General features: G+C 43.4%; 2 protein-coding genes across 3 annotated transcripts in view; both read right to left on the bottom strand.

Annotated features, from left to right (window-relative positions):
- Positions 1-5572: 5572 nt before the first annotated feature.
- On the bottom strand, positions 5573-9725 carry LOC128884873 (uncharacterized). Its single transcript, XM_054138538.1, has 3 exons — positions 9416-9725; positions 8331-8447; positions 5573-7136 (listed from the first exon to the last, which is right to left on the bottom strand). Exons 1-3 carry the CDS (start codon positions 9489-9491, stop codon positions 7012-7014), a joined length of 318 nt encoding a protein of 105 aa, XP_053994513.1. The 5' UTR covers positions 9492-9725; the 3' UTR covers positions 5573-7011.
- Positions 9726-11839: 2114 nt separating this feature from the next.
- The window catches only part of LOC128872155 (discoidin domain-containing receptor tyrosine kinase B-like), a 120229-nt gene continuing 117095 nt past the window's right edge, over positions 11840-14973 (bottom strand). For both annotated transcript variants that reach the window (XM_054114565.1, XM_054114566.1), the window contains exon 17: positions 11840-14616. In XM_054114565.1, coding sequence (XP_053970540.1) covers positions 14467-14616 — 150 coding nt within the window. In that variant the 3' untranslated portion in view covers positions 11840-14466. The remainder of the gene's footprint in view (positions 14617-14973) is intronic.

The raw sequence follows: 14973 nt of genomic DNA, 5'->3' as shown, positions 1-14973 counted from the left end.
GCGCACAATTAATGAACAACCGGCATGGAAAACCCGATAATTTCGCTGGCACGACAAACCTGCTTTGAAAATAAATTGAAAACCATAAAAAGGTTTCTCCGCGTGCAAGTGAACGTGTATGTTTTCTTTTCGATGCTTCGTTGCTTCCTGCGCTTATTAATTTGTCCCAATTTATAAATACGGGTTTCAGAGCTGATCAACCGGTCGAGTGTCACCCTGCTTCCTTCTGGATGTCCTTCGAGAGGTTGGGGCAGAGCCTCGTAACGTAGATCGAGAAGGTCCAAGTGTTTTCCACATGGAAACAGCGAAAACATGGAGAAATGTAGATATTTCCATCCCGAAAAACGGGAATAAGAGGACGGGGAAAACGCAGGGGAACGCGAGGGAGAGGGACGGCGGGTGAAAGCAGCCCGTTCCCTATTCTTCCGTCCGTGAAGTCCGCTTATAGGCAGCCGAGACCCGGGGCGACTCGTGGAGATCGTGAAGATCGAGGGAGACGGTGATACACGAAGAAGGCGCTGGCCCGTGTTGGCTCGCGGGGGCGTTCGAGCGCTTCGAAGCGCTTGCACACGTCGCGGGAGGAAGAGATAGAGGGACGAAGAGGGCGAGTTCGTGAACGCAGATGGCGAGAAGGGAGACGACCACAGGAGGAAGGCGAACGCGGAGCTGTGGGCTACGCTGGATCCTCGCGGTGCGACGAGGAAGGAGCGTCCTGGACCGCTCGCAGCATCGCTGAGAAGAGCTGGATAGTCTTCCTCCTCTTCCCCTCCCTCTCTCGTCGTCTCTCTTAATCCCCGTCGTGACCATCCCGTTCTCTCCTTCCAGCTTCGTTTGCCTCTCACTGCAATTAGGGAATTGCCCGGGGTATCTCGCATTCATCGCAATGCAACCACGCTGACATGAACCGCCGTAGTAAAAGTATGCAATGGGTTATTTTCATACATTGTTCGCGAAACCGCGGCGTCGCTGAATTAGCTGGCTGCTCTACGTGTCCGGGGGTGGCTGTGCATTATGTTTTTTCGGGGGAGGAATCGAGCCACCCAGGTGTCGAAGGTTTCGCTTTTTGTTCGATTCGGTTTTATCAGGAATCGAAGAAGCGAAACATTTTGAAAGGGATCGACGAACATGGTCGCTGGTAAGCAAATCGGATAATAACTTGGGGGAGGAATGTCTGTACTGTAGGAATTGTGGTTCGGCATGGTATGCAACGGAAGAAACAGCGGGTTGCTCGTGATTTACTCCTGGAACATGTGTATAGGTCGATAATACGTTGGGTTGTCCAAAAAGTTCGTGCCAATTTTTAAGAAAAATTCAAAGACAAATTTGACATGCAGACTTCCAACAAACCATACTTTTCTAAAATATCATGTATTTTTAACAAAAAAAGGTAACGACGTTGGTAATTTATTTAAGGGGTTCACGTTATACAGACACGTGTAAGTAATATGCAAGTCAACCGATTCACTCGTTACTTCGTAATATTGCATACAAGTTTAAAATACTGTTTCGAGGGAAGGTAAATGTTAAATAACGAACCATTCGTGAAACGCAATCGAATTTTTGAAAACCAAAGAAATGAGAATCGAAATTCTAAAGTACCCTTACCCTTCCGAGGACGTTTCCTAGGTTGCTTCTTATCGCCATAGTTTAGCGCAACACTGCCAATGGCCACGGTGATGGAGAGCACGGGATACGCCCCAACAGTTTACGTCGAATCGGTTCGAGAGGGTGGTTGTCGGGTCTGTCTTTGCCAGGGGAGACGGATAAGGGTCGCCGGGGCGAGTCGGTCGTTTTACAGGAGGTCGTAACAAGGATTGCGATTACGAGCGCGGAAAGTTCGCCGTTGTTTCTCAGGGACGAAGGTCGGTCTCTCCTCCCGTCTTTCGGTGTAATAAAGTGCACTACGGCTCGCTTGTACCTCCTCTTCGTTGCGCCCGCTCTATATTTGTCCCTTCTTTCCCGTGGCCCTCGCCCTTTCTCGCTCTCTACCTTTTCGCTCGCCTTGTATGCTTGCTCGGAGGGAGTAACGATGCCCTGAGGCAGGCCTCCGCGTCGCGGCGCGGCTCCGCGGTAACGATAAGCAACGAAATGAAATATTAATGAAGTACCTGAGCGCGCGACCATTTTTCGCGGGCGTCTCACCACCGACGCCTCGGGTGTCGAAGAAAAAGTCGCCGTGGCGGTGTCGCCGGGGATTTGGGGAGCGGAGAAATAGAAAACTGCGGGCCAGGGGGTGGTCGAAAACCGCCGACGAAGGCGCGTTTCGTTGCGACGGAAATAATTGATGACGCGGTCAGACTTTTGTTCGCGGGATCCTGGAGAGGATTTCATCTATCTGTGGCTATATGTTTTAGATAGCGACGAGTACGTTGCCCCTGAGCGTGAGACCTAAAGCAAGTTGAGGACCGTTCGATAGATCTTGCAGTTCTTTTTAGAGGTCCTTGTATTAGGCACGAAAGTTACCAGTCATCCTCTGTTGAATTATAGTGAGTACATGTGTGTGGATTCTAATTTGTATGTTTTTTTTTAAAGAAATGTACTCTACCATCGTTCTTTAACGAACAGTGTTGATAAACCAACATATTTTCCTCATTGAAAAGTGTCGAAAATGTTAAAACTTCGACAAGTACATATTCGATTATTATCTCAAATGAATGATTCAAAATTCTACTTTATACAAGCGTCATGTTCAATCAGCACGTTTGGATAATGTGCTAATTTTACGTGTCGTTTAATTGCATGCGTTTTCTCGGAATCATCAACCTCTGATCAACCTCTCGAATCATCTTCTGTAAGTTATATTTGGAAATAATCCTTTCATAAACGCGTCATTCATTCGTACGTCGACGTAATCGAGCGCGTCTTCTTCGATCGAGGATTGAAACAGTCATGCGGTGTTCCTTGATAGCGAAGGAGAATACGTGGCCACGCGGATGACATGTGACGTTGATTGGCGAACGTCGGCGAAGAAATAACCGAGGCGGGCGCCGACGCGCTTTTTCAACGACGATTCCTTATCCAGCCGCAATTACCGAGCGATATATAGACGCTGGTCGCTATGGAATCGTCAAGGAGAACATGGATTGCTCGTGAAAGAGTTAATCGATCGCGATATATCATTCGAGCACCTACCAGCTTGCGACGCGCGCTGAAACGCCAATCACCGGCGTGTCGAACGCGTTTTTGCGCGTCGACGCGTTTAGATTACAATTAAGGAATGGCAGTGGAATTTCCGACTGGGAAAGAAGAAACTCCATCCAGGATGTTCTTTTTTCGATAGAATTCAATGGAACGTTAGGGATTCCAAGGTATGGTTGTCGCATACGAAATGTCCGATTTTGTAGAAAAGATTTAAACATTTGCATTTTTATCACAAATTAATTTTACACACAAGTAACATCTGCCATCGCAATGACGTGGCAAAATGAAGATAACTTACCGAGATCAAACAATCGGACAATTCATATGCAACAACCTAATATTTCTCCAATTCGTACCCTTATAACTGTACCTTGATTACTAAAATTCACACCTGAATTTGCTGCCGTCCCCAATAAACATCAGTTTACTCCTGGGGGAGGCCGCGGACGTTCGCGAAGAATGATAAAGAATAGGGTGCACCTAGGGACCGAAGAAAGGGCTGAATGTGTGATACGAGGGGGTACAGCTAGAGGTGAAGGAGAGAAACGGGAGAGGAAGGAGGATAAGAGAAGGTGGAAGAGAAGCACGGTCCGTCGTGAAGTCGCCCGAGGGCTCACGGAGCGTATTGTCTCGCTGGATATCCTGAGGGCACCGTGGAATCCCTCCTCCGTGCCCTCGCCCGTCTCACACTGGAGGTAGGGGTAGGAGAGGGTGCAGAGGACGCGCACGAAGCTCGCCGCTATCTCCTCTCGTTTCCGTGCCCGCAGCGGAACGACCGTTGCTCCGCCGTACTTGGTGGTGGGGTATACCTCCGCGTCTGCCCCCGAGGGCAACTTCCACACAACGACGGAGGCCACGAAGTGGTGAGGGAGAGGGAGGACCTCCTTCTTCTTCTACGCTGCATGATTCCGCGCCTCCGGCCCCGGGGGCTAACCGAAACGGCTCTTACGCGTGTGTATACGTAAGTACGCGCACCAACGTGCCTGGCATCTGCCTGCAGCGCTCCGGGCACGGTGTACCCCTTCTTCATCATCTTCTTCTTGGCCTACGTACCTGGTATTCTTCTTCTTGATAATTCCGTTCCCTCTGCGTTGCCTCGCGGGCTGTCGCAGCCTCGAGCTGTAGGTAGGGGGGTAGGCGGAACCGGGAATGACGAGTGAGAGATGTCGTGGAATTTTTTTTTTTATATTAGTTCTGTTTGCACTATTTGTTAGGATCTTTTCATTTCCTCTGTTATTTAGGGATAAGTAGGGGTAGCGATACAAGTAACTAACGAAATTACTGTTATCACGAAAGCTCCGCGCTTCTCCTTATTATCATTTAATCTCCCATTATTAACTTTTAATCTACTATTCCACTTTTCCGACCAGTCCCGCATGCTTGAGTTTTTACCTAGAATTTTCCTCTCTCCTATATTGTGCTTTCGTACGGTTTCGGTGGAACGTTTTATATCGTTACCTTTCGGACCGTTCCGTCGCCTCGTAGCGTTAGCGTGTCTATATTTAGTGTCACATGTTCGACGTGTATCGCCGCGGGCAAGGTATCGCTTTTATTTTACTTCTTTATTTCCGCTTCGGTCGCGATTGACGTGGACGGCGATTCATTCCAGCGTTTAAAAAGACGTGGTCATCTCTTTCGGCCGTGTTATACGTTTACACGGGAACAGTTTACGGCATTAATTCACATCGATGAACGCGTCACTGTCCAGTTCCTTATCTCGATGTTCATACGCCCGACGATAGGAGCCCCGTGGCGTTAACTTCTCCTTTTTCCGCTGTGCTGCGCGATTCTTTGCGAGCGAACCCCTCGAGGGCTGACCAACACGGTCCTAAATCTCCTGTGCGTGCGTTCGCGCTCTATGAAACGCTCGAGCTGCATCGCCCGGGGCAACGCGTGCCCCTTCCATCTAATTCTTATTTCTTCCTGCTTCTCTTCATTTTCTTGCGCGTCCTTCCTGTATTTTTCAGTTCGCCCAGCTACGTGCCACGACGATGTTGATCGTTCTGTTATTTACCGAGGACGCCGTCAAAGAGAGAGAGATTAACAAGCTCTATCGTCGGCTGGATATATCGATCCGAGAATCAATTTACTTCCGATAATGATTTCAATCAAAAGAAACGGTTAACTTTTTTTTTAACGTATATTATTCATCGTTGGTAACCAGTTCCTCTTACCTGAACTTGTGGTTGGGGACGTTGAATTTTAAGCGGTGATTTCTGATTTCACTTTGCCATTATGTAGGATTTGCTGCACTTCAATTTTGTATCCCTCAATTTGATAATTTCTTAATCTATTTAAAATGTTTATATTCACATTCCTCCTATTTTATTATTATTCTAGAGAAAATTGTAACTAATAGGGCTTATCGACAGGTGTTGCTTCACGTAGAGCAATTTTATTTTTAAATCACGCTCGAATCTTGAACAGATTTAACCTAGAAACACTCTTGAGAGACGCATAAAGTGGCCGATTACACGGGTAACTGACCTCCGCTATGATTCATTCATTGTTCGGCGCAGATTACGATCTGCCAGCTATCTCTCGAGGATGTTATGTCACCGCCTGCTTTATCGGACGAAATACGTTCAGCGCCGCGATAACACGCGCCCAGATACGGTATCTTATTTCCGTGAGAAGCAGAAGCCGAGAATTCCCATTCTTGAATGAGTACATAAATCGCGCGCTCTCCTATCGGGTGAGAAGGTCGAGCAATAAATTCAGAATTCCTGAGCACACATATTTTATTTTAAATACATATTCGCCACGTAGGCGTGCAACATTTAACGCAACGCATTCTCGCACACATTCTTTCGTTGCAATAAATCCATCGCTCGTGTGGCAGGTTTACCGCGAGGAACTGTAAAGAATGCCCCTGACGAGTGTTCTTTAGCTCATAAATTGCGTTATTATAATAACAATTTTATCAGTTATTAATTCATTTGATCGAAGTTCTCGTTGAAATCTCTGTAATTTTCTTTTCTCTTACTCGTGAGTGGCAGTGTCCTATTTACAAGGCATACAAGGCATTGAGGAATTCCAAACGTAATTTATTTTAGAAAATTATTCTTTCTATTTAAAGTAAAGGATTTTTACGTATCATTTGCAAAAATAAAAAAAAAAACATATTCCTAGCCGTGTTAAGCATCGTATACTATATATACATAAAAATATATGATGTTTATGTAGTTGAATAAGTGTTTCAATGACGTAAATATGTACGATTCAAATTATGTTCCAGTCTTGAAAGAAGCAATAATTTATTACTAATTGTGTTAATCAAAAATTGCTTGAGCTTGAATTTCATCTACATTCTACTTTAATTCTTCGTCTGAATTTCATCCAGGGGCGTTCTTTGTAGGTCTTCAGCGTGCGTTCGCGCTATTTATCGTCGACGAGTTCACATTCGTGACGGATCCCTCGTGCCTTGGCAATTATCTCGCGGGGTATTCGATTTTTCATTCGTTCGTCGAGTCCTCGCCCTGTGCATGCACCGTTGTAATTGTAAAACCAATTAAGTGGCTTTTCCACCGTGCTGCAAACAGATGCAGCATGTCTGGGTTCGCGTTATTACACGCAACATCGCGAACGGACACGCCGTAGCCGCTTGTCGCAATCGCTTATGTTAACTTAGCTCTCCGTGTTCCCTTAAACTAACGAATAGCGAATCTTTGGCAATAGATCCGACGAATTTCTATTATCTATACCTTTTCAAACTGTTACTACAAAGAAGCATTAGCTTTGAATATAAATAATCGAGCCAGGCATCCTTCTCTCTCAGCGTTTGAAATTACAAATACAAAGGTGGAATGTTCCATTAAACTCCACCGTGAAACTATGCCGTGAGGTTGGAAAAGGTGAACAAACATTGCCTTAAACTAATGTACAACAGACTTTGTCGGCTGGACAATCGCTAACCAGGTTTTGCAATTTTTTGTTGCAGCTGTCCATGCATTCGCCTCCGTGCTGGTGGCAGTGCGTTCTGTGCTCCTTTTTCACTGCGGACAGAAATCACGTCGCTTGAAATAACGGGAAACGCGCGGAATGTCGAGGAACCGGTGAATTTTATTTTGAATTTAATTAAACGGGTTATTGCGTCCACTCTTATTTCGTATTTTGTTTTATTATTATATATTCTCGCACGTTCGTTTTATACTTTACTCGTTACCGCGTCGTTATGATACTCGATCTTTTTTTCTCTCAGTGAATTTATTTGATTCGGATGAATTCTCATGAAATTTCTACGAGTCTTTCTTTTTTAAACACCTCACTTTCATAATGAATCAATAAAGAACTTTGTTACCCGCATGGAGCTGGAATTGTAGAATAAAATATTTCAGAATAAACAGCTAAAAATTTAACCGTTTATTTCTAAGATTATTTCGATTAAATTTCGATATGTTGCTTTCATTCGTCATTTGATACTCGAATAAAATCTTGGTCATAGTTGTCAGAGCTCCGACAGACGAGGCGCCATGTTTCGTGAAAGTGCGGACAGTGACGTATGAATTGACTCGTCAGTCGTTCGAAATTCACGGCGCGCAAAAGTGAATCTCGAGAATGGTCGATTTGGCACAGTAGAAATTACGGGCGTTGCGTGTGTCCGGTACCGGGGAGCGTGAAATTGCTATATCCAGTGGTAGCGCACGGTTACGTTATCGTTACCGCCGCGTAATTACCATCGCTCTTGTGTACCTACTTTGCGCCGTGACACGAATAAACGAAAGCGTGACGTTTCAACGTAAACTGGCGTACGACCAATAACGGACACGTGTAACCAATGAGAAAAATAACAAATTCAAGAGGACAACAATTCAGGCTGTGAGTCTAGAAACGTCTCGTTTACGTTTTCGTTGGCACGATTCGACGATATGAACCTCGATTGTTGCAAGAATTGAGTCTCGGAACTCCTCCAATAATCGAGGGTTAAGTTACAAGCAGTGACTACCTACTCCATGAACCAGCTCTACTTGTCAATAGCATGCAATTAACGAGGTTCTTAGGCAATAATCGAGGGAACCAATTCAGCGGCTTGTAGTCCCCCCCAGTATATCCCCTCTACTGCATGTTGCATAGCATACATCCCCTCTATTTGTGGACACCACGCAAGTAACAAAATTCTCGGACAATAATCGAGGTTCTACAGTTGTTGCTTCGTTCACGAACGGTAACGAAACGTTAAGAGAACGTACCTACGCTGCAGCACGTGTCAGTCGATTGTGGACATTGTCCACCTGCCTGCACGAGTTCGCACATCGAGGAATCGAAACAGTTCTCCGGACGACAAACTCTTTCAGCAGCTACATACTCTGAAAACAGATTTATCACGTGTGGAATCTTTCGAAATAATAATTTTCTTTGATAACGCGGACTTTTTATCGAGTTTGCTGAATGTATTTAAAGATTCGGTGCTTTACCGGATTCTAAACAATTGACTTTTTTATCTGCTTAGTTTGTATGTTTACATATCAACTAATCTAAATGAACAGTGAATTAAATTTTGTCCACTTCCCTCTCAAAGTATATAGTATGGGATCGTAGGGCGGGAAGAAAGGAAGGGTTGAGGGGTCGGTTGGGGCGCATGTTTCAATTTACCGCGACGCTTTTATGCTGCGGTAAAGAAAGCCATTCGGTCTTCGAGCGATCAAAGGAGAACCCGTAGCTATTTTTGGGTCTGCATGTAGCCTCGTCGTGAAATCTATAATCCATAAAATTAAAGCTAAACGCCGAACAACAAAGATCGCGAGGGTTACACGGGAAAGCAATAGAAAATGTCAAGAGTTTTCCTTGAGATTCCTTCTTGTTTACAAGAAATAAATGTTTATACAACCATTTCATACAATAAAGATAATTAAACACACGGTGGTATCGGCGTTTCCCATCGTTTTTAATTGGATCTACGCGTTACAAGCAATCATCTTCGACAAATTATTTAATAAATTGTATAGTATTACCGTCTATCAACGATCAATAAGACTTTTATTTCCATATGTATGTAATACTGTTTGGCTTCGAGATTTCACAACGTTTTCCCACTTACATGTAATAATGATAACATAGACATAAATTGCGTAATTGATCATTTAGAATATTTATACTACGCATAAAAGAAGTTACCACTTATCTATATCTATACACTTTGTTACTCGATTAATTCGTACATTCGATACTAAATGGCATTTAAATTCAACGATAACGGAAATTGAAGCTGAAATCTTCGACTTCGAAGGCAGGAACTTTCAGAGGAATGAAAATGGATAGATGAAAGATTTCTTACCAATGGAATGCAGAGTGGCCAGCACGAGGATAGCGAGAACCACGGGCAGACAGAACTTGATTTGACTGTTCTTCATGTTGTCGTTGATGTTCGAGGTGCGCGTGTCTCTTTAACAGTCGACGATTCAATGGTCTCACTTTCCCGGCTCTTGGCATTATATAAACGTAAGCGACCAGCGTTACGCGACACGCACACTCGCGTGGGCCAAACACGCGCGCACGCTCGACGCCGTTTTGTCGTCATGCATTTCATTATCGGGGGAACCAGTGTACGAACATATTGTTAGCTCCGTCTTCGAGCACCTCGATCGATCGAGGTGATTTCCTGAACGTCCGTGCTTCCCCTTCGAGCAATCGACAGCGCTCGATATAAGGAAATCTCTTCGGAGAACGCAGATATTCCATCGCTATTACCGTTATGACGTGTGGTATCGAAGTGTTATTGCTCTGATGCAAGCGTTATCGTAGATGTTGAAAACGTGTTCCATTCGTGGGAAAACGATACCAAGTAGGAATCAACGAAGTATCGATACATTATTTTGTAATGTTCTAACATAACATCAAAGAACTTAATTCATCGAACGATTAGATGATACAGATAGATATGTAAAAGAAGAATTGCACGTCGGTTATTAGGTTGATTCGTTAATAATTTCAATTTCATACCTTACAACTTATTTCCAAACATATTACATGATAAATCATAATTATATAACTACTATCGTTTATTATCACTTGTTCCCATTTAGCAACCGAACTAAAAATAACTACCAACAATTATTTGTTATCTACAGCGAAAGTTACGTATGAATCAACCCAATATGTATTAACGATACACATTTTTTGAACCATTTCTCAGAATGTCATTCCACTGCTGAAAGCCATCAAGTCGATACGAGATCACGTCTGGCAGAACCTTTTTCGCCACCCTTCCCTCCCCTGTAAAATCCCCATCAATTTTCCGGCCATGTCTCTATGATCGAACCGGATCCATGCACTTCGCTAGGGAAAGATTAATGAGCTTCCTCTCGACGTGAAGCAATGTTATCCGAATTGTGCCGATAAAAGGTTTACCAGTGATTTATGAGCGTTCCGTGGTTTTAATGGAACTACCTCGTGGAGTCGGTCATGCCTGGCCAACCAACGATTGTTCTGGCAACCTTTTAAGATATCGACTTAGTAGGAATCCGATCGAGCATGGAATTTTGCTTTAAAGATACCTCTTTGGACCACTGAGTAGCGGTCCTTCCGTATCGTTCAGATATGCATTTAAGTGACTCGGGCCATTCGATGATTCAACCTTGTCATCTGTGGCTCCTTACCATAACCATCGAAACGTTTTTAGTATTTCTCTTTTTTCGGAACATTTTTTTAAAGGTGACTCGGTCATGCGATTAAAAGGACGTACTCCTTTTGTTTACCGTTTTTATGAAGCAAGTCGTTCACGCGTTATCTTATCCTTTTCTCAACAGGCAAACATTTTTCTTCAAAGGTAAACGGGTAACGTCGTTAACGAGGAAAACTTTGTTTTATCTTTGCTGGCCTCGTTATTGCGCGGTATATGCACACCAGTCTCGGGGACTTCCAGAAAAGGATTTTTTCAAGGGTGCGATGCAGACTGTTTGCGATGCGCGCATTGACTCGCTTCGACGTCCCTCAAATTCGAGGAAAGATTCTTTCCATGAACAATTGCAAGCGTTAATAAGCAAACATGGCGCGGGGCTTTCCTTGTACGTGATCTTATTTTTATCTCTGACTTATCTCGCTTTCGGTGAAAGACGGATTCGGTTGAACTGGCGGATAATTTTGTTTACGCCAGCGTTTTCTCAAGTTTATCTTTCTGTCGGCTTTTGAAAAGAATCGTGCTCACTTACTCGATCAGGTGCTAACATCGTCCCTGTTTCAGGTCACCGCTGGAAAGGTGCTAATGGTTGCAACAATACATACGCTTTAATCAGCGGGCAACCTGTTCTGCCATCGCGAGTCACCCAAATGGTAACAGATAATTTATTGCTTCCAGAGTACTTGTTCGCGCACCAATTACGCGTATCTACTACTTCCGTTCGACCAGTTCTGTTTTTGGAGCGCGGTGCTCGAAGACCAGGATCTCCAGAGGTTAGATTAAAATTTGTTTCATTTGCAAATATTGAATCAAGGTGTAGGTGCTCTAAATTACCTACTTACACTTTGCCTTACGATTTAATTTCCAATAACGCGCGCCATAAACGATAACAGTGTCGGTCAGACGTCGGGACATTCACGTCTCTGATACGTCTTGTTGATGTTTGGGTCGGTCAACTTACCACGTCTCTGACACGACATTGTAAGTGAAGTGGTTAAAAAGGATTTCAATTAACGTAACACGTACATTTGTAATGAATATAAATTCGACCCCGACGCAAAGAAAGAATGAATGTAGCCACAGTCAGAAAGGAATACTCGGTACTTTATTGTTAATCATTTGAACGTATACTTGAATCCATCTTAAGAATTACAGAAAGGTGCGTGCAGAGGGGAACGTTTGAACGCCTGACTCTGTTTTGGCACTTAACCAAGAGCGAACTCTAAACTCGTTTTCCCTTTTTTTTTTCTCTTTTCCTCACGACCAGCAGCGGTCCATCGTCCCTAATGGCGTCGAATCGACAAAAGTTGGTTTGCATTGTCGCGTTCAAACGTTCGTTCGCGGTTCGAAAAATTCGAGCAAGGCGCCAGCCTAAAACGTGTGTATCGATTTCTCACGAAGCATAACAGTCGCTACGTTCCCGCGAATCCTCGCCAGAGTTGGTCGATCGATCGACTAATTTCGTCGAGTCAACAAATCGATCAACCCCTTCAGACCTATGTACGTAAAATTGATTAAATCGACAAGTGTATATTTTATTTTTAGTTTGGTCTGCGACATTTTGCGCGTCAACGAGTTTGAAACAAAATAAAAGACACTCCTCGCGTTGATTACATTTTTTACAAATTGTAGCTTACGAAGAAATGTGCACACGTGAGAAACAATAGACAAATATTTGAATACACGATGAAAGAATACATTAATATTAATATACATGCAAATGTATTAATGTATTCTTTCATCGTACATTCAAATATTCGTCGGTTGTTTTCTATTTGTCTTATGGCCGGGTTTTTGATTGCAGTTATCTCACTCGATGCCACGTTATGTGCATTTTAGTGAGCGAAAGTACAAAAATGGACAGAAGTATTACAGTCGTCTGTTGTTTGCTATGGTATGAGTTTTGCGCGGCTTTGAAATGTGGTACATTTGGTCTGAAAAGGTTTAACGATGTTTTAGGTGTCGAAGACAATTGACGATTGACAGAAGAATTAATGGTTAAACTATTATAAATAATCGAGGTCCGAATATCACGATTTTTGTACTTTTCAGTCGTCATTATTTATATCTTTCTCTATCATTATTTCCCTACTATACTTGGAAATAGATTAATTCTATTTCAGTCCACTGTTTACAAACAGCATCGTGGTTATACATTTCATTATAAAACAATATTGCATGAAACTCTAATTTAAAATCAATCGACCAACGTCAACATTAATAGTCATTGAAGATTAATCATTAACCCAATCAGAAATGGGCCACAGCGAATAACGATTACTTAAACCATCGTTTAACCACCACTCCATTTGTCAATCGCGCACGACAACCAACGATTAACCGTTTCAATCGCCATCGTCGATCATTAGGTCGAAAATCTGCCCAATGCTGACATCTGCCCTTAATCGTAGATCAAAGAAGGAGCGTGGATATGCGTCGCGTTCCCGCGAAGAACAGGCTTACAGTCGGGTCTCGAGTGTCTACCGCCCGCTAAAGATAGTGAGATCTCTTCATTCTTATTTACTTTTTTTTTTCTCGAACGGAAAGGAATACAATGGAACGATATAAGTACTTTGCTACCTTCGAATGTACACAAGTGAGACGTAATTTTCATCTAGAGTCGTCCCGCGATCGCTTATAGGAACCTCGGGCGTTTCACCTCGAGAATTCGATTCCATCGAATCGATCGAACGCATATTAACGAAACTAATCCGAAAATCAACCGGAAACGTCATTCGATTCGACGTCACACGAGTCGTTGGTTGGTACCGCGCGAAGTCGCCAAATTTTCTTCAATTAAGGATTGCTTGTGCTTCGGGTTCTAGGTTGTGCAGTGTATTGGCACTGTTTACTTGACAAGGGTGTTTTATTTAATTTTGTATCTGAATTATTCAGTTTCGGTTTCGGATACGAAGGCAGTTCAAGTTTTCATTTATATTTGCATAGGACTGCATTTTTAAAAAAAAATTGCTATCAATCGAAAGCTTAATTAATACAATGTCTATATTCGTCAACAAAGTTTTCACAGTTTCGTCTAACATAATATCAACAGCCTAATGTTACCAGTTAAATCCAACACCTTGCCAGGTAAACAAAATGAATATTTCTCTCTACACAAGTAGCAACTTTACGCGACACGATCCAACGCATCGAGCATGGATCGACTCGACGAGGCGAGTGTGTGATCTCGTTTCGTTCTGAAATCGGTAGGAACGATCGAGCCCCCTTTCGAGGCACCAGCCGTCGCGAGAAGTTCCCTGCGTTTGCCTAGCGTCGATATCTAGATTCGTATGTACAAGTGGATAGACTTATTGGTGCTTAGCATCGTAGCGTACGCGTCGCCAGTCTCCAGAATACTGTATGTACATACACGATAGCACTTCTCGTAGGAATACGAAGGACCGAACTGACTAGAAAACATCGGAGGCGACGATTACTCGCACTCTCCGGCACGGTGTCTGCCCTTGTTCTTCCTGGACGACGTATCAGTGGCAGAAACCAAGAGCGAAATTTCTGTCATCGTCGCCTAGGACTGTCGACACATTCTTCTCGATCATGGAAGCGGATCGATGCTCTCAAAACGCATGCACACTAAAAGATTGTACACTTGGGAAGAGTTCGACTCGGGGGATCGGTTCGACTTCTTCGACGTTCGGCGTCAGCTAAAAGGAGATACTCCGTTCGTTATTATCACAGTTAACTGGGATTGTTTATGCACCGGGTCGGTAGTCCGTGATCATGTTTTTCAGAAACGTGTAAATGTCTTTGAACGTGGGTCTCGAGGTCTCGTCCCTTCGCCAGCACGAGCACATCATCCTGTACACCTCCTCGGGGCACATCGTCGGTCGCGGCAGGTAGATCTGAAACGAGCAGAATTCGTCAGATTTTATAAGGTGGTGCGATGGTATGTTGTATTTAAACCGCGATTAACGTTAAATGCAACCCTCTGTAGCGTGAATTTTACTCTGCTTGAATTTTTATTTTAATAAAGTCCCATAAGTATTCGCACACTCTATATTTATTAAAGAAATTTGTCTAATTTAAATGAATGCTTCATGTTTCCAAATCAATTTGTAATTATGAATACATACATGTGTGAAGTTTATTCATGCACATATTGATAATAGAAAGTTCATTTGGAAACATGAAGCCTATCATTTAAATTAGACAAATTTCTTCGATAGGTATAGAGGGTACGAATACTTATGGGATTAACT

Source organism: Hylaeus volcanicus, chromosome 2 (assembly GCF_026283585.1).
Source record: "Hylaeus volcanicus isolate JK05 chromosome 2, UHH_iyHylVolc1.0_haploid, whole genome shotgun sequence".
Classification (NCBI taxonomy): domain Eukaryota; kingdom Metazoa; phylum Arthropoda; class Insecta; order Hymenoptera; family Colletidae; genus Hylaeus; species Hylaeus volcanicus.
This window is presented reverse-complemented; position numbering and strand designations above follow the sequence as displayed.